This window comes from Anoplopoma fimbria, chromosome 19 (genome assembly GCF_027596085.1).
Source record: "Anoplopoma fimbria isolate UVic2021 breed Golden Eagle Sablefish chromosome 19, Afim_UVic_2022, whole genome shotgun sequence".
NCBI lineage: Eukaryota > Metazoa > Chordata > Actinopteri > Perciformes > Anoplopomatidae > Anoplopoma > Anoplopoma fimbria.
This window is the reverse complement of record NC_072467.1, coordinates 9435835-9458667: the sequence shown is the minus strand read 5'-3', so window position 1 is coordinate 9458667 and position 22833 is coordinate 9435835. Positions and strand designations below refer to the sequence as shown.

At 42.7% G+C, this 22833-nt stretch overlaps 1 protein-coding gene across 1 annotated transcript in view; it reads right to left on the bottom strand.

The window, feature by feature from the left end:
- The window catches only part of tmtc2b (transmembrane O-mannosyltransferase targeting cadherins 2b), an 89605-nt gene that overhangs the window by 45459 nt on the left and 21313 nt on the right, over positions 1–22833 (bottom strand). Inside the window, exon 2 of the mRNA XM_054619901.1 lies at positions 3884–4460. Coding sequence (XP_054475876.1) covers positions 3884–4460 — 577 coding nt within the window. The remainder of the gene's footprint in view (positions 1–3883; positions 4461–22833) is intronic.

Sequence of the window (22833 nt, the reverse complement as noted above, 5' to 3'; positions counted from 1 at the left end):
GTCTTGGAAATAAGTAAGTGTAGCTGTAGACTACACTGGCACTGGTTATCTGCACTGTATGTGCTGGAGGGTTCAACACTAAACATACAGACTAATGACTGGAGGAAGGAAAAGGAAGGGAGTAATGATTGTTGAAAGGTATATAGGAGAAGTTCTCAGTTAGTACAGGCAGATTCTGTAAGGACGAGGTGTTTTGTGTGTATATTCATTAAAAAAGAAAAAACGTCATCAAAAGTGCAGATGGGTTACATGGATTTATCTAAAGGGCACTATGTTTTTCCTAGAAAGGTTATTCGAGCATGCAAAGGTTGCACCAGATCTCTTAATAAAAGCTTTCCCCAGAGTTTAGATGTCAGAGGATGCCAAGAGCTTTGACTCCAGCGCCACCCGTAAACCCAACGTGTGTTTATTCAATTACTGTCCAGGCACTATCCTATTGTTCCCCTCTCACGCCTCGCTTTTCTCTTTAATTCTTTCAGCCAGAGAGGTTCCTGTACCACTAACACGAACCAAAGCAGAAGTAGTCCTAAATTTGAATGTATAATCTATTGGAGGATATAAAGGGAGCAAGCATTTGTCTAATTCCTTTTTAGAATTTTATATTACCCGGGGACTATTAAAATTGATGAATGGAAGAATTTAATCCATGTAAGCTCTGAAGCTGGCATCACACAGACAAAAGCCTGCAACTAGAGACAAATGCACAGTACACAACAGAATTATAGTCTATTCAAACTAACAATATATTCTGACCTAATTCAAATACAGCATGTAAGATGTCTCTTTTCACACAAAAATAATTGATTTTGCTCTTATAAAGCGATTGTCTCCTCGGTTTATTTTTGCACATGATTAATTGTAGCGAGTGCTTCTCCTGTTCCAAGATCCGTTATCCAACATATAACCAATAAATCCAGATAATATCCATGCATTACCTCTTTCCTCTGATTTGCATGCAGAGAGTCGACACCTAAGGTCTTTATGAAATGAGTTATGAACCTACATGGAATTACAGTGAAGCTCCCAGTCTCGCCTGCCTACAACCTTCAAACTGCACACAGAAGCCGTAATGAGACAAAGGGAGATTTACAGCAGATATAAAACTATAATGTAATTGACTGTACGCCACGATCAGATAAGCAGGCCCCATTTCCCTGTTTCCAACGTTAAATGTCAAATGACTGCGGCTGAGTGGAGAGCTTGGTGATAAAACGTAGCGCCGGCCCACTGTGGCCCGTCAGTCATGACACAAGACGGGCTCATTAGTCCGGCTGAAGAATGGGTTTTATGTACTCAAACAAACCAAAGGCTGGACATGGAGACACTCCTTTTTTACGCTTCTGCTGCTTTCCCATTCATAAACAGCAGTTTGGGTGACCAAGTTTTCAACACCTGATAGATCTCAAACCCAAACTTAAGGGACGTAACTGCATTTTTTTTCCACCGTGATTGTTTTCAGCTCTTGCACAACTAATGTTCAGGGCGGTCAAAGGCTCAACTCGCCCTAAAGGAGTGACTCCCTTTGCTTATCATCAGTCAAAGTGAATGGCTCCCTCAACAGAGACAAAGGGAGGCTAATGTGCACGCTGCCGCAGTAGACCGTTTGCCATGACGCTAACGGATCAGGTCTCACCACTCATACATACGATTCTATGATCACAGAGCACCATTAAATTGCAGGAAGACAAGAAACCTCCCAAGTAAACATGATCGACGTGATGATGACAGCTCTTCGTTTGTGCTTCCTTTCATGTTGACTGTGGTGCATCTAAATGACACGCTCGGATAATGACGATTGTCAGCTTAAAGTTGCATGTATAATAAGGAGCCATATACGGCAGTCTCTCCTCTAGTGAGAGAATATGCTGTTTTACAGTCTTCTCTTGACAGAATGAAAAATGGTTAGTTGTTTCCAAAAGGTCCTGCCAACCCACGCAGTTCTTTATTTGTCTCCTAAATGCAAAGTAGAGTAACCCATTGTGAGTTTTCCTCTTCCTCTGCAAAAAACTCTATGTTGTGTTAGTTTGAATTTGTCATTACACCAGTGATTGTGGCCAATTCACTTAGAACTTTTTGAGTGTGAAATTCTTTTCATTCTTTTTTTTCTTTGAGATTTAAGTGTGCAAATATAGATATTGGATGGTTGCAGTTTGCAGTGTTGGAAATAAACCTGCAGCCTTTCTCTGTTATACTAAATTTTACATTTTGTTAAGGTAAAACTGCCTCGATCAGGGGTTTTGTCAAGGTTTACCTTAGAACTTTTTTTTATACATCCACATTAACAATTAAATCATCAATATTGTTCATCTTACAAATGACTTCGGAGTGACAAAATCTTTTGACCGAGCTTACAAGTTAACAAGGCTCTGAATGGTTAAGCACATCTTTACTTAGTCAAGTGTCTCTCCCTCTATACTCCCAGCTTCTGCCTTATAATAGGTCATCAAACCATCAGTTAAGGCAAAGACTTTACTTATTATTATTAACCAAAACTGTAGAACAACCTGCCCGTAACATTCCACATCCAACTGTTCTTTCCTTCAACAAACAGTTTGTAGACTTTTGAAACTTGCTTTTATGTAGTTTCTTGTTGCCTCACCCATTTGACTGAAAAACAAATATTGCCAACCCTTGCCAATTCAGTTAACCACAATGGCAAGCCATGAAAGAAATACGTAAGGCTCGCTCCCCGCCACAAGTGTAACTATCTGCAAGTCTTTTCTATCAAAAAGTTGAAAAACTGTCAGCTATGAGGCATCATCTCCCTCGGCCCTCTTGGAACTGTTTCCTCTTTAGTCTAGCCATGCAAGACAAGACATTAGAAGGCATGTCTGCCTGTAGCAATGGATGGGCCATACTCCAGAGGACACAGGCAGTCAGATAAGGCTTAAATCAAGAGAGGACAGCGTGGAGAAGACGGCAGCAGAGGCCCTCACTCTTCAGTTCCACACTAAGCTGAGCTATGAAAGGGACGGACTAGATTTGCTCTTCAATTAAACAATTTTCTCTTTTTGTTTCTATCTGTGTGTGTGTGTCTCTCTTGGTTTTAGCTTCTATTCTTCTTGCTGACCCCTCACCCCCCTTGCCGCACAACATATCTACAAGTGTTGTTCTCTGCTGGGGCGTGCGGGAAAGCTACCCTCTCATTGGCTGCTCTGGAGTTTGTTCACACGTCTTGTTGAATTTGTTATGATGGGTAGAGAGTTGTGGATGTCACATTGACTGGACAGCAAACAGTAAATAAATGTGACAGGAGCTGTTGGGGGAAAAAGGCTACTTAATAGTTGAGTGCTTCAAAAGCAAAAAGAAAAATTTAAAATGGCCCATCACTCATCACAGCTTTTTCTTTGGAAAATGTTTTCGATTTCTTTTGTATGGTGCAATGTGACTATAGAGCAAATATTGGGAAAAAAACACACCTATACATGTGGATTTGCGTTTAGTCTTGAGGCTGAACAGATTAAGATTCAATTCTAGCAATAAACTCCCTCCTACCAACTACTATAATGATTTTTCATTATGATAATGATCAACGAGATCCTCTCAGATTACCTATATGCATTAATGTGTGTATGGCTATAAAACAGCAGTAGTGTTTGTTCTTTCTGTTCCGTTCACTTTCCTTTCTCAGCATGAGTTTCCTTTGCTTATAATGGGAAACACAATAATCGTACCTGAATGTCACAGCTGTGCATACACTCCAAATATTTTTTCCAAAATCATATTGTGATGAAAAGCAAACAAAAAACACATATAGTGCTCACACAGGCACACAAACTCTCCAATGCTGTTTGTCATATTTTTTTAAGTCATTGGAGCGGCTGCAGGAAATGATAGATGTGAAAAAAAAAGCAGTACCAAGGGGAAAAGACAAACTGTTTACCTTGTAGAGGAGCATGATGACCTGTCGCAACTTGAGCTTGTGGAAAACACAGACGTCGTACAGCGCCGATACGGCCAGCACGGTCACTCCGAGCTCCTTCCACAGCATGCTGCATGCAGCGCAGCCCAGGCTGCCCAGGAACCAGGCCACGAGTCGCCAGGGCCCGGCGTGGCCGCGCAGCTGGCAGTGACGCATGTAGCACAGCAGAGACAGCAGGAAGAACAGGGCGGCACCTTCATCGGCCCGGCCCACCACGCCCGCCACCGCCTCGGTGTGGATGGGGTGAGAGGCGAAGAGCAGGCCAGCGAGCAGGCTCCACAGGCCTCCTCCGAGCAGCAGGCGAGCTAGCGAGGTAAACAGGCCTGTCACAGCCCCGTGGAGGGCCACGTTAACCAGGTGGTAACCCCAGGGCTCCAGCCCACCCACAGCATGGTTGAGGCGGAATGACAGGGTGCAGAGGGGCCTGTAGGACTTGTGGCTGCCACTGTGAGTGAGTAAGGTGCCCCAAAAGTCATCGTAGAAGATATTTGTCCAGGGGGTCTCTGGAAGCAGATCCTGATTGGTCTTGATTGCACGACTGGAAAGAGAACAAAAAAAGAAATACGGTTAAAAAAAGCCTTTTGGATACTTTTCAGTATTTCTGTCAATTCAATTATTGTCACACTGTTTCACTGCCTAACCAACGCCCTGCCACATTCAATAAAATGCTACGTTTGAGCACAGTGTTTATGGTATACAGTATTTCTACTGGCAACGCAGTGCTGATTCCCTGTGGAGGATGTATAGCTATTCTTTACCAGTGCAGACTAAGCAGAAAATACAAGTTGCTGTGGAATGAAACTTTACATTTGCTCACAGAGTTTGGTCATGTGGCATTCACTAACAGAAAATCAGAGGGCAAGCTTCAAGCTCTGGGCAGCTTAGCCGCAGCAGCCACAGCTCTTACAGCTGTGGAAGCTGTGGGGATTAAGCAAGAGCACCACACCCTTAGCCACCAACAAAAACGGGCACGCAATAGGGGAACGCCATGTCGGCAAATTGCAGCTTGGAGAGAAGGTGACATGTGGTGACAATCAACATGGCAGCTCAGAGTTTGCCTGGGGACGAAGGAGCAGTGGTGCAAAGCGGAGGGCTATGTCCGTGGTTAAAAACATTTACAAATGTACATACCGCCAGGATTTCTTGGCAGGCATGGCCACTAAGTTAGGGGCCATTTTGACCTCCCCTCTGTCAGGGATGAACCTGCGTGACCTAACCTAATGCTGCTACATCAGCCACAAGCTGTGTGTGTCAGTGGCTGAGGGGGAATGCCAGCAGGGGTCAAGGGATGGGAAAAAGAGAAGGCCTGTTTCTCCCTTCAGGAGTCCTTAAATGTTAAATGTTTTTCCTATCTCTTCTGCCCCATTATTAGGCGTCTGACGGAGCGACAGGCCTTTAAAAAAGGGGGACGGTGGCGCTGATGATTTGAGGGCAACAGAATGAGCCTCTGCAGAGACAAGGTGGTTGGCAAAAGCAGAGCAAAGGTGTAATTAGAGGTGTGATAGATGGGACATACTTGATAACAAGCTAAGTGCACCAGGTTGTAATGTGTCCTCACGCTAGTCACAATTAAAACATTCAATCAGTTAAAAGAGAGACGGGTGGAGAAAAGGTGGGAGGGAGCCAAGAATTTTTTTATCCATGAAATAACGTTAACAAGAGGAAAATGAAGAAAAAAACAAACATAAAAAGCAGTTGACTCAAGAGTAATTCACTGTTCCCTCAGCTGTTCCGTAGCTCTTTGGCGTAACTCTTTACTTTGGCAACTGAAACCTCTCACTACCAGTAAAGGTGAGCAGAAATAGCCCATCTTATGATGGATCTAAGGGAAATAAATACTACCTGGCCTCGGGATGTTGGAAGAGGCATAGAAATAATCAGCTGGGATATAATAGAAATGCCTTGGATGTCAGCGCACAGATGATTGGGTTTCTCTAGCTCCTCTAGTCAGACTGACGGAGGCTCCAGCTCTCCACCAGCCGGCTTAAGAGTCGGTAGCCCCAACTCTCCACTTCATGACTCAGATATGCCGGTTTATTTTCTCTGGCCCATTTGTCAAGTGAGATCTTCATTTCGCTGCGAGATGCTCACATAAGAGGCATTATGGTTGAATTATATCTCAAAGCCGTTTTTGGAGACAAGTGCGCTCTTTTTCCACTGCACAGCGCGGTGGAGCCACCGAGGGCAGATACATTATATATTGCCTCAAAACCACACCAGAGTTTTCTGGCAGCGAAGCAAAGACGAAAGCCAGTGCCACTCACTCAGAAGCCCACTGTGTTTACAGCCTTGGCTCACTAAGTCGCAGGGCACGAAATTCACCTCTCAGATGGTCTCCTGCTTTTACGTCAGAGGCAGGCGAGCACCTAACGCACTGGGGGTGATAAGCAGAGAGAATCAAGGGATGCAGAAAAAGAGTTGGGGTGTGGAACCTCGTAATCGCTCTGCAACAACTGCTCAGAGCGGTTAAATGGGAAACACCCACAGCTGAATTAACACATCTGCATCATAGTCCAACTAGTCGTTGGCAGTCTTCTCAATCTATGGCAAATCATTAATCAACTGCAGGGCTCGATCATCAGACACAGCTCAGAGATGCCAGCTGGAGAGGTGGATTGAGTTTCTGCGGCCGGCCCGGGCCCATTTCTCAGTAGAGCTGAAGGCGAGGAGGACCTCTCTCTGGACTGCAAACCTTTTCCATCCGAGAGCACATTCCTCAACCCCACCGCGCGCCTGTACGCCGACTCCCAGAGGAACGAGGGGATCGTGTGGCGGCCAACAAGAGAGCCGAGCCCCTGAAAAAACGTTTGCGTCTCGATCATCTACCTTTTGCTGCCGGCCTCTATTCCTCCGGAACTTGTCCGGATCTCAATCTGTCACAATGTGGACTGAAACATGGGGTTGAATCAGAAACTAAAAATGTGCCCTTGTTTAAAATAACATAAGTTAAGGCTTGTTTACTGATGTAGATACCGTATGGAATATGCAAGGAGCATAATGCTTTGTAAGTAAATACTACTTAGTGGAATAACTGTGGTGAACCCAGAGACCCCAGTAATGTGTACAGAGAAAACAAAGGCAACACAAGGTCTGTTGCTCAAATCGAAGGCCTGACCAACTCTTCTCACAGCGTCACAAAACAGATCATTTTTACACACCACTTCAGAAAGCAAGCACACTATAAATAGCCCATTTCTCCAAGTTTTTTTCTTCAAAAGGCTGCCCCATGTGTACATTTTTCTTTGTTCGGGATCAAATTATTATATTTTTGGTATAAAATTGTATTGTCATGCCTTGCCTTAAAAAGAAAATCCTTGCTTTTATTACTGTGCTAGGAAATTCAGCAATTTGCATAAATTAGCTTCTAATGAGGGACAATTGCTCACGCAGAGCTGTCGACAATGTAATCATAAAGCCAGACTAGAACAATTTCCTAAGTGGGCGTACCTTGAACCCTTTTTGCTGAGTTGAAAAGCATTTCCATGACAAATGCTCCTGCTACCCCCTTATCTCCTCGGATGAAAAATAATCATGTGAGAGCTAACCTCTTTACCCCTGGAACAGTTTCACCTATAATGTGGATGCACCAGCAGGGTGGAGAGAAATGCAATGACTACAGGATCCCAGGGAAAGAGGCTATCTAAAATTGGAGATTGATTGGCGTCTATGCAGTGGGTGCACACACAGGAGATGAGACTGGATATTAGAACAGAGATTGAAAACCAAGGACAGGTCTTGAGGATTTTCCCCTATACAAGTACTCCATGAATTTGAGATGAAGCTGTGAGTGAAATGGAGCCATATGAACAGAATAAAAGATTTTGGAAATTCTCGAAAGAATAGGCAATTTATTCTCACCAAAGAATGCATATGCTGGGGCGTCTATATGCAAATCACACAAGGGGAAAGCATACGGTCTATTAGGAAGTAAGAGACACTTAGTGTGGCTGAAAATATCAGAGTGAACTGCAGGACATTCAATATTGGTACAAGACTAACTTGTTTGGATATTAAAACACTGAGGAGAAAGTCAGCCCTTTAAAACACACGGCATATAAAGATTTCCATTTGTGACAGCATATGAAAAGAAAATCAACTCTGGTGGGAGTTTGGGAGAAAGTGATCGAAGGTCTGCCAACTGTATGTCATCACCCAGCTTCAATATCTGAAAGAGGCACAGTGGTATATTTAGGCTGCCCACAGAGACACCGGGTAGTCCGCTCAGTGTTTCCGGAAAGCTCTTTTGTCTAATGTTTCTCCCCATGGGCATGCTAGCTGACCATTAATGGCATATCTCCACCGCACTTATATGGTACCTAATAAAGGAAAAAAAAAGTATACTCCTATGTCTAAGAGCAAATATTCTATTGGTTTTCTTCACTAATAAGTTGAACAACTAAGGAAATATATTTTAAATAACATCTTTTAGAAAAAAATTGTAACAGCCTTTTTAACCAAATATTGTCTTTTCGGGAAATGAAAGATAAATAAGGCTGCTGTGATTAATGTATTCAATGTCATTGGAAAAAACAACCCAACTCTCAATAAGCTCATTTGAATACATAAATTATTAATGAGGGTGATGGAGATGAAAATGCACAAACACGAGTTAATAACTTGCCAAATGAGAGAAAATTAAACCATTGTTACCAATAGCCTGCTAAAACTCGGGGATATGGATGAGTCCCAACAGCCAAAGGCAATGCATGCCAAACAAGATAAATTGTAATCAAGTGTTAACATTTTAAGACCAGCTCAGCCAGGGAGAAAAAATATAACCTGGGTCCCATTTAGCATGGAGAAAAGGTCCAAATTATTTTTGGCTAATATTCAAAACTCTGTTTCTGCATTTTCTGGCTAAAATGTGATTAATAACTCCATTATCACAGTGTCACTGAATGTTTTGATATTTTCTAGCTTGAACAAGAGGGCAATGAATGATGAGGGAGGCTGTAGAGGACAAACAGAGAAAGTGGTTGTGGGGTCGCTCACTGTAGAGAGCACACCACCACTGAGGCCGCCGTAAAATCCCTATTGTCAAGAATGAATGGCTGCTTTCTTCCTTTGGACATGTGTGATTAGTAAACCTATAATAAAAGCTCTTAATAAAAGAAAACAGCCTCAGGGAACCATTGAAGAGGATATTTTTTATGAAAGATAGATTTTTTTTGTACGACAATTTTATTTTGGTATTTAGGCAGAGGAAATATCTCATGCTATTAAATCTTAATCTATTACCATAAAATAACCTGTTCTGCAAATGTCTTAGTGATAAATATAACATTTATATATTTTTTCCTGTCAAACTAACTGTGCTAGAAAAAAATGTAAGCAATCCTGTTCACCATTCCTTGGAGCAAATGAAGCGGAGGCTGTTATACTGTTATCCCTGGCTGTGTGATGCCTTCACTCCATCATTGTAATTGATGAAAGGCAAGGGAGTAAAGATGGATGACATTGTTGCGATGGACAATCAGGATAAAGGTCATTATTTAATTGTGAATCTACACTGCATTCACTCTGTACTCCTAATTGAGCAATTCTTCCCTTCAATATTCTTCCACAACAGCACAGTAGCCACTTTAACTCTACCTGATTCTTCTAAATTTGTATCTTTATACAGTTTGATGTGGTGTAATGGTTTGAGGCATAAGTGTCAACACTGAGATATCCAAAATAGGGAGGATTTTGAAAACAACCCGGGTCTCTGAAATCAAATGTTTAAATGCATTCTTGTGACTTTTACATATTGAAAATATGTTAGTATATGTACAATATGTTAAAAATACCTAGTTTTGTATGGGAGTACCTTTCTTCAGGTTGCAACTTATGCATTCAATCAAGATAAAAACACTTCCTAACAATAAAACCTTTTTTTGTAAAAGTGTTGAGTGTCTGTTTGTGTAACATTCATTATCACATTGCAAACCTGCTTGCATGTAAAATGCACAAAAAGGAATCTCACTAAGTACTCAAAGTGTTCAGAGTGCAACATGCAACACTGTGTCCAATTCATCCAGCTGCATTCCCTAAGTGGAATAAGTCTTCCCCTCAGGGGGAGATTTTCATTGCTCCACTGGCACAGTCATGCACTCTCACTCCATTTCAAGCCACAGTAGACAAGCAAACACTGGGACACTGAGACTCTGAGTCTGGAGCGGGGCCTGCCCGTCCAGCACCGCAATGTGTATTAGCTCGGTGAATGCCCGTGCCTGCTGTCTAGCATCCCTGATCAGCCCTTTGTGCAGTACGGGATGGGCACAGTAGGGCATGACCTGAATGCTGATCCAGGAGAGCTAACCAGTCAGCCAGCAAACCAACCAACCAGTGAGCCACACTTCTATCCAGCCAACCCGGGCTGGCAGAGCAGGAATCCTGGCAGCCAGGCATTAAATCCCATGTTGTTAAGTTGCCAGGGGCACGTATGAGTCCTGCTCAAACCTCTAATGTCCAGAAAAGGCCTTGATGGAGCTGTCTGGAAGTCTGTGTCTATTACTTCCCGACCAACTAGACATCAAAACAATTTAAAACACACTTAAATAACATTTTGAAGGATAAAGAATCCAAAACTATATTTCAACAATGGTTAAGAATGTTATTGCAACTCCCCATGCTAAAGCAAATGTTGAGAAAAGCCTGTTGATCGCTGTCCAAGTCAGGAGTGTTGGGAGTCAATCACCTAAATGTCAAAGTGTAAAGTTGTCTGATGTTTAATGGCGACTCCAGGTGTAAGAGCCAATTACAGGAGCTGCATGTGCACAGCACAGCAGGGTGATATGCACTGATTATTGGATCCAGTAAATCTGTCAGCATGGCTGCTGGGTCACTCCTTTAGGACACACACACACACACACACACACACACTTTGTTCACACACACACACACACACACACACACACACACACACACACACACACACACACACACACACACACACACACACACACACACACACTTTTCTTATATCTTTGTATCTGTCACTACTTCCATCTTTAACAGGCTGCCTCATTGGGAAATTGTGGTGGGCAGTCAGAGGTAAGAACTTTCCATCAGATGGTTTTCACAAGAGAAGCGTGAAATATAAATGGAAGCCCTACCGTGCACATGTTGATGTTGGAGTAAGCACCTGTATGCTTTCGAAGCAATTCCTCCAAAAGATTTTGAGATATATCAGTCTGAACTAAGAGGGGAACCATGACCCACAGACTGACATAGGCCAACAAAAGTTTTAATAATGCAGGTAAATGATTAAAAATAAATAATAAAGGAAGCAGAACAAGCTGCAAAATCCCTGATTCATAATTCTTAGAATAAAAGCTAAAAATACAATCAAGTTAGGTTAATTAAGTTAAAAAATAATCACTTGTAAACGCTATATTACAATTACGAAGAAGTACATTTCTTCCAATCTTAAATATTCTTATTAACTGTTTAAGAATTGGCAATTTGTTAAAATGGTCACATTATGGTCACCCAATTGAAAAATCTATTTTGTCAGTGTCTCGTTAGGCTTTTTATCCACTTTAACACTTAAGTGGAACATTTAACCACACAGGTTTTTATTAAATGAACGTCACAGCTCAACACGAATGAAGAACAAGGTCTTTGTTCTCAAGCTAGTCGTACCTCCGTGTTTCCCCTCAGCCTGACCCGTGTCTAATGCTGCGACGGTCACCCAGGCTCTGTTCGGAGGGGGCCACTCCACGGCACTCATCCTCACAACAGGAGGGCTTTTGTCACGCTCTGACCTTTTCAGCCATGTGGTAATAAATTTGTTTGATTTGTTCCTCCTCTCCTGTTTAGAGTGCTTCTCATTCACATGGAGAGGGAGATCAATGCAGGGGGGAGGCCATCCTTCATCCTTCCTGGGCTTATGGCCATGTAGGGTGCAAGACCGATCCGGCCTGTCCCACCACTGGGCCGTTTAGGAGTTCTGATTTAGGCCTCGGAGGATGATGACACATGGAGAGGTCCAGCAAGACCCTCGCCCGATGGGAGAGTGGGACGGAAAAATCTTGCGCAAGCCAGAGCTTAAGGAACGAGCGGCAGACCGTCTGTCCGACATTTTGCCATCCTTCTTCCCAAACCTTTCTGCATGGCGGGGCTTTACGAGGCACAGCAGCCCTGAAGGATGAGCCTGTACCATGGCAAGTCAACGCCCGGGCCTCCGCTCACTGATGTTTATTGCATGGAGGCTTAAGTGCAGGAAGCGCCTTTGAGAATGCCACTGGTGCAGAAAGGAGAAGACATCTTTAGTGCCCCGACCATCTTATATCTGCAGCATTTGAAACAGCTGTGCTTCATCCCAGTTCTCCTCACAGCTACAAGGCTCTTCTGATTAAATATGAAGATGCTGCCGGAGTGCAGGAGGACTCCGGGGTGCTCGTCTTCCTGCAGGCGTTGAGATTAGTGGCTATTTTCGAGAAGCCCTGTGCAATCAATCAAACAAACAAAGTATGAGAGCCACAGGCACTAACAGCACAAGGGAAAGGCAGATGGAGACCAGGAGAAGGGGATCAATTGATTACTTTGCTCAGTTCTTACCGTCATTAGCTTCATATAGACCTCTAATGCAGGCTTATTGTTGCTTCTATCTGCTCACCACAAGGCAGAAACCACAACACAGCATGAAAGCTCAGTTGGATGAATTGGAACACGCGCGCGCACACACAAAGAATCATTACATTAATGAATGGCAGCGTTCAAGGATGCAGCTCTGAGTGATCTCATTAGATGCTATCACAACAGGCCAGTGTTCTCACACGGCTCTCAGCCCCGGCCCTTTTTTTTTTTTTTTTTTGCTCTTCCATTTGGGCTCCAGTTCCAGGCCCTAATTGAAGGCACATGTAGTCTGCTCACACAGAAATCGAGGGCCCCCATCGACAGCCATGTGAGTGTGTGTGGCGGTTGTCAGTGAAAGGGCCGGAGGGGGGGGTGGGTGGTGTTCCTTCAGGGATCAGCGAGGTCTTTCTATGACAGACCGGACTGATGCAACATCTGATAGCTGATATTGCTGCCTCATTAACTTATTGCTTGATCTCAGATAGTCAGGGCCAATGTGAGCTGGTAAACAGGGAGGAAATCAGGTCTAAGGCGCGACACTAATCTGGCATTTATTTGAACTTAAACTGGAAAAAGAGAACTCTAGGAGGCTCTAGGGGGTTGATGCTTATATGTTACAAAATGAGATGAAAGATCACTTTTACTTTAGGCTACCCTTTGGAAAACAGTGTTTAAATGTGCTACTGAAAAAGTTGGACTTGCGTGAGACATTGACTTGTTAACCTATAAACATGTCCAAGAGGAACAGAAAATTGCCTCTTATGTGTTTTAAAATGCTTTGTCTTCCACATGGTGTCAATTTGCAATTTTGCGAAGGAGCTCATTTACGCATTTGAAAGTTTATGGCCACCAAATCACACAAACCGCACCTCCTCTGTGCCTGTGATCTTTACTGACTGTGGCTTTACTCCTAGTTTTCCATTTAGAAAGTGTAGAATCTCTGAAATACATAAATCAACACAAGTAAACACAGAAGTTGATACCATGTGTTCGAATCATAACTCTTTGCCCTCCATTTCAGACGAATGTCACATATACAGTATGAACAGTATATAAAAAAAATTAACAGAGTCAACTGATGACAAAGGGAAGGTAAAATTACAACACCAAGTGTACAAATCTGACATTTTACTGTTACAAATTCCAGTCCGTCTATCTATTAATAAGTCTTTGTGCCCTGAGAAGGACAAAAAATAGAAAAACCATAATGTTTCCTCCTGTGTCTTCATGTCTTCTCACTATTGTATTGCCAGCCCCGTCACTGCACCACAAAAGACTTCCCCCCAAGCTAATCTCGTGCTCTGAGTCAATAACATACACAGGCAATTTCCTTCAGTTTCCCCATTGTGGAGCTAAATTGAATTCCAAACTAAGACACAACATATACTGCAACAGTCAGCACTATTGGATTTTCTAAAACCATTTTGGGCTTACAAAATGCCACATTGTACAATATACACAACACAAGAATTCAAATATTAATAACAACATACAGAAGAACTGTCCATGGTGATGACACTGTATAATCAGCTTTGAATTACTGTGGGATGAAGTGAACAGAATCAATTGGATAAAGCGGGCAGAAATCAATGTGTTTGGTCTGCATCTGAAAGCAGGTATCACAGCAGCAAATCCATAGTTTCTGTGTCCTCAGGGCAGGCCTGGCTGTTAAATAGACAGCTGCTTGTTTTCCCATTCCTAATTGGCCGGCGTAAATGATCACAGTCATGTGACTCCATAGGGAGAGTAGCTCAATTTCAATATTTCCCAGAGAGGCTGGTGTTAAAATTCAGAAACAGTCCCAGGTGGAGATGAAATACTGATCATGCGCTGACATTTTGAATTTGGTCCGTGCTCTGAGTAGCATAACATTTTTTGGAATTCCTGTTACAAATGAAGTATGGGCGGCACACTGGCCTCAGAGGTTTTGAAGCTCGTATTTTTTTGATGAGGGGTTGTAAAAGTTTGGCAAGCCCAAGATCTGATGTTACAGAGAGTTAGTGGCAATAAAATGAAGCTCAGTAAAGAAGTTTGAAAATTTTACACGGGTCAGATAGATATTATGAAAATAATCTAAGCCAGCTCTGCAGATGGAAACTTTTCAACCCAGCGATACCTCAAAAACTTGGACTGAAATAACTTTTTCAAATACTACAGGCAGTACACTGACCTGAATGAGTGAAACAGGGGAGAAAAAAAATAATAATTCAAGACCTCTGGTAAGGTTAACCTAGAGGTAGCGGCTTCCCTTTGATGTTTCCCCATGCTGTATTCCTGGTTAGCAGCAAAACAACAAAGGACCATGTGGTGCAGAGAAGTTATTACTTGAACGAAGGCATTATCAACTGAATGTTACGCTTCAGTCCTGGAGGTCTGCGCAGGCAGCATGGCAGCACCAACAAATCACTGCCAAGTGTATGGTAAACCAGAGCTGAGTGATTTCATGAGGTATATAAAATGACATCCCTTTTATAGTTTAAAATAGTGACTATGAAATCCTAGTGCAAGATGAATGGGGATTTCATTAAATTTACATCATTACCATCCGACATGCCTCATGTTAATAAAGTGTGAGGGTGGTACCATCGCCACGGGCCTCGACAGAAGTTTTCTAAATTAGCGAGGCCTCCAGTATAATGAAAGAGAGAAGAAAGAAACCTCACTGACATGTGTGTCAAACATCAAAAAGCTCCACTCTACAGATAAAAAAAGAAACTTAATAAGCCTTGCATATAAAGATTTATTGATGCAAAGTCAGTTAGTGGACATGAAGAAAGAGGGACATATATTACGTTTTTAGTGTGGTATCCAGACTTCTGACGACTGTTTTTTGGGCTCTGTAATTCAGTCAACTATGATAAATATGTCTACAAGTCTGATCAACAAAAGCCCTTTCTGGGATGGGATTTCATGTGGTCTGTGATGGAGGTAACTCAACCGCTGGAGACTTCTGGGACCGAGGTCTGCTCTCTATTTCTGAGTTGTCTGCCATTAAAACCATACTTTAATTCACTAATAACACTTTAAATTCAAGAAACTGTACCACTTAAAACTATTACTAAGGAAACATTTTAACTAATTAACTACTTAAAGCAAGAATCTTATTTAAAAAAAACTTAAAAAAGCAAAGAATGCTAGGATTTTTTCCCCCCCAAAATGAATTTATCCACATCATCAGCTCAATAAAGCTGCCCACATCGTCAGCGAAACCTCCAGAGCAACATGAAATCAACCCCCCCCTCTATCCGTCTTTACTTAGGCACATTCACACTGACAGAAAGACTTGCATTCAGTGCATTTCTGGAATACTTGTTGGTGGCATATTGTAGGTGGAGGGAACAAAGCTGAGGGAGTGGACGCTGAGGCACCGGGCCCCCAGATCCGAGGACAAAGGGCCCGGCAGAGCTCAGGCTAAGTGAAAGGGCCCTGACAAAAAGGCTGAGAAGAGAGGAGCACTCTATGGGTCGGTTGGAGGGAGAGGATGCAGTGCGGAGGGGCCCACGCACCGAAGCAGCAGGTCTTGGTGAGCTGCTCGAGCACAACCATGTGTGGTCCTTTATCGCACCCGGCAAGCAGCGAACACCACGCCTCCCTCAATGGGAAGACGGATGCCCCCTTGCTGATTGCCCCTAAAAACCTGGTAAGAAAGGCTCCAGGAACAAAGGCACCGGCCCCGTTGGGAGAGGGCCATTGAAAAAGGTCGCAGGAGCATGCCTGGATGGGTTTTACTCGTCTTCAGGGGAGGACAATGGAGCTGACAGGTGCTGGAGGAAGACAGACAAGAGGACGGAGCACAGAGAAAGGAGACTGATGGGTTTGAGTGCGGAGGTGGATGTAGGGGAGACACGGGCTTCCTGTGGAGAACGCGCCGAGCATTCACGTCCTACATTTTGAGTTGGCTTGTTTATTGACGGAGCAAACAATGGAAGCTCGCGAGTCAACGCGCCGATGTTGAATCGGTAAACAGCTAAAGACCCAAAATGTTGTCAGCAGAACTGTCTACTGTTTGTGTGCAGTCATTTAACAAACATGCCAATATTTCCAGGCTCACGCACTCCAGCAGAAGTGCTTGTCATAACACGGAGAGAGAAAAAAAGCCGTGACTCATCCTTCTGTTTATTCATTTGTCTTCATCCGATGTGAATGCCCACAGCCCTCGGGAGCAGGAAACAGATGGAGCCGTGTCCTTCATCAGATCAAAAAGAAAAAAAGGCCAGGGGAGGCAGATCAGGCCCTTCAGCGCCTTGTCTGAATCCTCTACAAAACAGGCAGCCTCCGTCTACGTCAGCTGCCTTCTGTGCCTTTTCCAGGTCAGCCGCCAAAAAGGGAGCGCGGAGCGGTCGGCGAATCTTCTCAGGAAACCTTTCCTTAAGGAATTAGGGTCAGTGGATCTGCTCCGCTGACCTCCCCAGAGCTCAGGATCAGAGATCAGGGGAGAAAGGAAGGAAGAACGGGAGGACACTTACGTCATTCCCCGTCTCCCCCCCCCTCCTCGGTGACCAGGTCTCTTACACAAGAGGCTTTAGAGCTGCATTATCCGCTGCTAACAGCAGATGGGGGTGGGGGATGGGTGGGTGTTCAGAGAGATGCCGTTCATCAGACACCACAATCCCTGTCCTGGATGTCCGGCAGGCCATCTCTCACAACTGTCACTACATATCCGTCAGCGGCGAGCACGTATGGCACATAAACACGCACGCTACACGCAGCACTCTGCAGCTTGTTACAGACTGTGATGGATGCCTGGGAGTGGCAGCGATGTGCTCGAGAAGCTTAACAGCGCTCTCGTTTCCACGCAACAGGCCATGTTTGAAATCAGCTCAGATAAGGTTGAATAAACTGCAACAAGGAAGACGCTTTTTGCTCCCGAACAGAGTGGCTTGTCTCACTGTTGTGAAATATGATAGTTAATGTTACGCAGCTGTAAAAGCATCGTTTTGTTTTTTTCTTAAATCCAGGCTGCTCCCATGGTAGCTTTCAAGTGATAAAATGAACAAGTCAGTCTAACGGTGCGTTCACACTGTGAGTAACAAGATCAACAAGTCACCAGAGGGCCATTTATTACTTAAAGGGAGCCGAGAGAGAAGCGAAACCGAAGCTTGTGCAAGAAGCCGAGGCTGAGAAAAGTCACCATGTCTGAACCTTTCAAGGGCATCAGCCATTAACGGCCAACAGATTTTCATGGCTCTCCTTTTTCCAATGTAACATCAATAACTAATCAGCTAAACTGACAAGTAGGAAATAGACAAGATTATTATAACATTTCCGAAGAAAATATAAAAAAAGTGTTGTTTTTGTTTCATTTTAACTAATGCTACCTAATGAGAACTCAGTGTCAATATATGAGCCAAAGTTTGCTTTTGCAGATATATCAGTATCCTTTTCTATGTCTGGTGATACTGTAAGTATAAAGAAATTGCAAAAAATGCCCAACTAGGTTTAATTTTTTAACATTGTCTCCATTACATATTTGGCCAAAAGGGAGCACAACAAGTTGATTTACACGTCTCTTTTGGTTTGTATCTTGGTAACTATAACTAAAAAAAATCTCAGGGATCTGTTTGTTCATAGTTATGTTTTTACCGATTTTAAACTTTCAATTATTGGTAGCTGACTCAAACATCCAGTGTCAGTCAGGCTGTAGTTATACTGATAAAATGGTACATATTAATCATATTATGCCAATTTCATTAACAATAAAGCAGAGTTAAATACTAAACACCCGAATTTCCCCCATGGGGATCAATAAAGGAATATAATAATAATAATAATAATAATAATAATAATAATAATAATAATAATAATAATAATAAAGTATTGTATAGGCCCCAAAATGTTGATATGGTGGGCTTATATTATATTTTAGGATGTTTACTCACTGTTGCTAGGCTAGCTAGTTTCTTCAAGTCTGTTTATAGTACGCCCTAAAGACAATTTTGGTTTTGCTTAAAGGATGTATTTAGCAGTGGTTAACAATATCTCAGGAAAACATCCAAGAGGACTAGTCTAGTAGTCTAATTAAAAAAAATAGGGGTTGGAACAGCAGGGATGTCTTAAAATGAAAATTGTCTTATAATGTTGACAGTATGATAACACAAGATGTCCCCACATCCATCCTGCTGGACCAGCTCCTCCCTCAGAAGCGATCAACTTATCTTGCTCACATTGTGAACACTGTTTTAAAACAGAGCTGTTGAGCACTGATGAGACCATCCTGAGAACATCTGGAAAGGAAAAAATCCCTATGATAAATTAGTGGCTTTGCCTGTTAAACGGTGTGGTAAACCAGTTGAACGCCTCTGATGTGCGTGGCTGATTTTTTCCATGACCCTGGAACACACAGAGACAACTGTTGGTTAACAACAAGAGGCAGCAAAACAGGCATTACGCAACATCGCGATGGGTGTGACCACCCAGGTCCAGCATCTGGGATCGAGTCTGGAAATGAGTCAAACACAGTCCGGCGCTGTGCACACAAAGACTACCCACATGTTCTTCCTGTGGTGCAAAATCAAAGCTCTTCCTTCTAAGATAAATATCACCCAACAAAGAATATCACACGATCTTTCATTGCCAGGCCAAATGCGGAGGGGAAACAATCATTTCGCAGTATGTGCAAACAGAAAAGGCTAATTTCCAAACGCCTAGGGAAGTCTGAGGCGGAACAAAAACGAGATCGCTGCCAAAATCTGTTTCCAGCCTCTCCACCGTGCAAACCTTCACTGCAGAAAATCTCCCGGCTTTATTTCTCCCTGGACTGTTTGAATTACCCTGAGATACGCCGTATCACACCACCGAGACAGGAACATTTAAACACGTGAAACAGAGCCAGCTAGGGTGAAATCCTTCACCCGAAGACAAGGTGATAAGTTCATCCTCGTTCAGTCTTCTTCACCCGCCGTCACTCCACTCCCACCTCGCCGGCAGATAAAGACACGACATCCAGATATAAACCGAAAGTAAAGAGATCAAAGTTGTTTGGACTTGAGCCGGCCAGAAATACCATTCAGAGGTGAAAGTTTCTCTCCAAGCATTTGTCCAGGTACCAAACTGTCAGTTCTGGTATGTGCTACTGAATGTGTGTCTGGCTGGGAAGCCATTCGCAATGGCGTATTTTTCATCTTGCAACACCTCAAGCTATATTTCAGGCACAACCCTCAGGCATATGCAGTATATTAATAAATCAAAGACATAAAAAATCATCCAGAGTGCGGCTTTTGGATTTTTCCTACACACTGGGGAGTAATTTGTTATCGCAGGTGGCCCCTTACAAGCCTAGTGTTCCTTCTCAAGTATCCCAAATAAAGAAAACAAAAGGCCCTCAGATGCAGCGATTTCTCCCTTGGCTCTGCACAGAAATTATAAAATGGAAAAGTGCAGCTCAGGATGATAAAAAAAAAAAAAAAAAAAAAAAAAAAAGTCTAAGATCAGACTGATCAAGTCAGGGCTTGTGCCACAAACACTTTGCATAAGGAAATTTGCAGAAGTAGATTAGTCTATTTCTCCCATAATCCCTTTGTTGCCCAGAGGAAGGGATTTGTGGGTCAAGCCTGAGGGGGTGGATGGGTTCACTCTGTGTCCACCTATAGCAGTGAGGAGAGAGCAGCTAGGATGCTTCGACCAGACAAGCAGGAGAAGCCTCCATGTCTGTTCCCCCCTCCCCCAACAACACACACTCGCACACATACATGCATACATCTTCCCTCAGACAGACCAGGAACAAACCAGAATGGCACAATGACCTATAAACCAAAACCCCATGGGGATTATTCACAAGCTTTTAAATCAGATTCCATTAAAAGTCAGCTGCAGCAGCAAAGCACGGTTGAGGGGGGGGGGGGGGGCACCCCATCCCCGACCGCGAGACGTTTGGTGGTCGTGCTAAACAATGCTGCTTTGTTTCCGACGTACTGTATATTGGTCACCCAGTGGAGGGATAACAACACAGCTAAAATTATAAATTCAGAAAAAGGGGACATCGAAAAGTTGTAAGCAGCACCAAAACAAGCAGCATTAATGGCAGATGATGTGTTATTTTTCTTTCTACTGTATTTATCTTCTTTCTGGCTGAGTAATTAGCATAAATATAGATCATACTATGATTAAGATATAAGCATGATTTAGCTAATTAACCTAACTAAACCCAATTAATACTGTGTAATGGGTGTAATTTGAGATAAGGACGTTGCTGAAAAAAAAGGGAAAAAAACCACACATGCACATCACACAGATGAATCAGTAAAGTGTGAAGACTCATAAAGACTAAAATTATTCATCACGACTCAGACATTAACCAAAGCAGCAAATGCAGCTAGAAGTAAAGCAAAACCTCTTTTCATGTTTCTCGTCTCCTTACAAGAATTGTAACTCAGAATGGAAACTTAATGAATTCAGCAATAAATAATGTAAGAAAGAACATTTAAATAAGATGTCGCCCTTTGTCATCTGGTAGAAAATATCATTTTCTGTCGTATGCCTTCTAGTCATGGGCTGTACAAGGGCACAGTGATGCCTCAAACTAAGTGTTAACATCAGCATGCAAACATGCCTACCAACAACACTTCCAGACTGATGTTTAGCAGGTATAACGTTTACCATGTTCACCTTCTTAGTTTAGTGTGTTAGCAGCTAACATTTGCTTATTAGCACTAAACACAAAGTACAGCTGAGGAGATGGAAATGTCATTAGTTTAGTATTTTGTGTATCAGACAAATTGAAATTCTGACCTGATGATAGCACTAGATGTGTTACCTTACAACTACAAATATGAACCCTTGTAGCGGTGCCAGAAAAAGTCATTAGGATTCATCCTCTGAAAGGCCAGGAATGTCTGTCAACCCAGTAAAGAGTTGTTGAGACGTTTTACTCTGGACTAAAGTGATGGATCGACCGTCCAATACTGCCACGCCCAGGCTGCTAGCAAATAAATCATTTTGAAACCTCAGCTAGTTAAGTAGTTTAAATGTATAGTTGTATTACTATAACTTTCTCAACAGTAGAATGAGGGAACAGCAAGGGAACCTAGTCTGGTTATATCACATTACAATTGCAAGAAAATCCAGATTCCTGTATGTGAGTTAATTGCCATTAAAAGTAAAATAAATGTATATAGAAATACAATGAATGGCTGCCAATAATGCACATGCTTGACTTATAGACCACTGGATAGTGCATTGAGGCAAATACTGCTCAATATCATACGAAAGCATGTAATGAACCCATGTTGTGTATATAACATAACCTGGAAGTGCAACTGGAAACAATTAACACAGCTATTTTCATTCCAGCTGTTTAAATTGTGCCTCCGTTTTATAAGTTCAGGATCATAAAACAAAGCAGATTTTTCACAGCACAAGTCAGACAGTGTATGAAACGTCATTATCCTAAAACCAGTCAATAAACTGGGACTAACTTACAGCTTTTTATGAAATTGTTTGATCATTTTCACCACAAACCACAGAGCATCTCATGCTGCCAATCCCTTATCCAAGGAAAGTGTTTAGAATTCAATTTCCTCTCTGGATGGAGAAAAAGAGTAGCACTACTGGTATAAAAATAAAGCAACTTACATACAAACAGCCTCATTCCCCTTGTTCTCAGTGCTCTGATGGACCACCTGTTAGACTTGATGCTCATTAGGCTGGATACTGGGAGGCCGCCATGGGGCTTTTCTTTCAAACAGTCAGACTCATCCTGGAGGAATCCGGCTGTTAAACGCACTCTCACTGGGAAATCGCTCAGACGAGCTCATAAAAGAGGCACACACGAGCGTTTACTCACACGAGCTCGCACACACAGCCCCAATGCCCCGAACAAACACGTACTGCTGATTTTGAACTGCTTTCCAAGGAACGCAGAGGCAATCACCATCACCAGTCCTAAAGGAATCAAGGACCCATTATCCAGCGGGTGGAGATTTGATTTTCTCTTCGGGTGGCTCCGGCTTGAAAAGTTGCTGGTGAAAATAGATTTTCTCACCGGGGAGTAAGAAATAACGTCCTAAAGCACAAAACAGATGATGTCTTGTAAACATTTTGCAATCCCATTCTTCTGATGGAGTATATGTTGTCAGCGTTTACTGGTTTCCAGCACTATAGTAACTTTAAGACTGTGGGGGCAAATATCCATCAGACAGAAATCTATAAGCTAAAGACATTACTTCTAAAGATGGCAGTTTTTTACCACCATAAATCATGCCTTACCACACAAGATTTAACTCCAATTAAAAGATAATACAGTGTAAGAAAGACGACATAGCCAAATAAAAAATAGCTGACATAGCACGACTCTGCAGGCTCTTTTGTCTTCTTTGATTACCCCTAATTCCTCTCTCTAGAGCGAACAGATT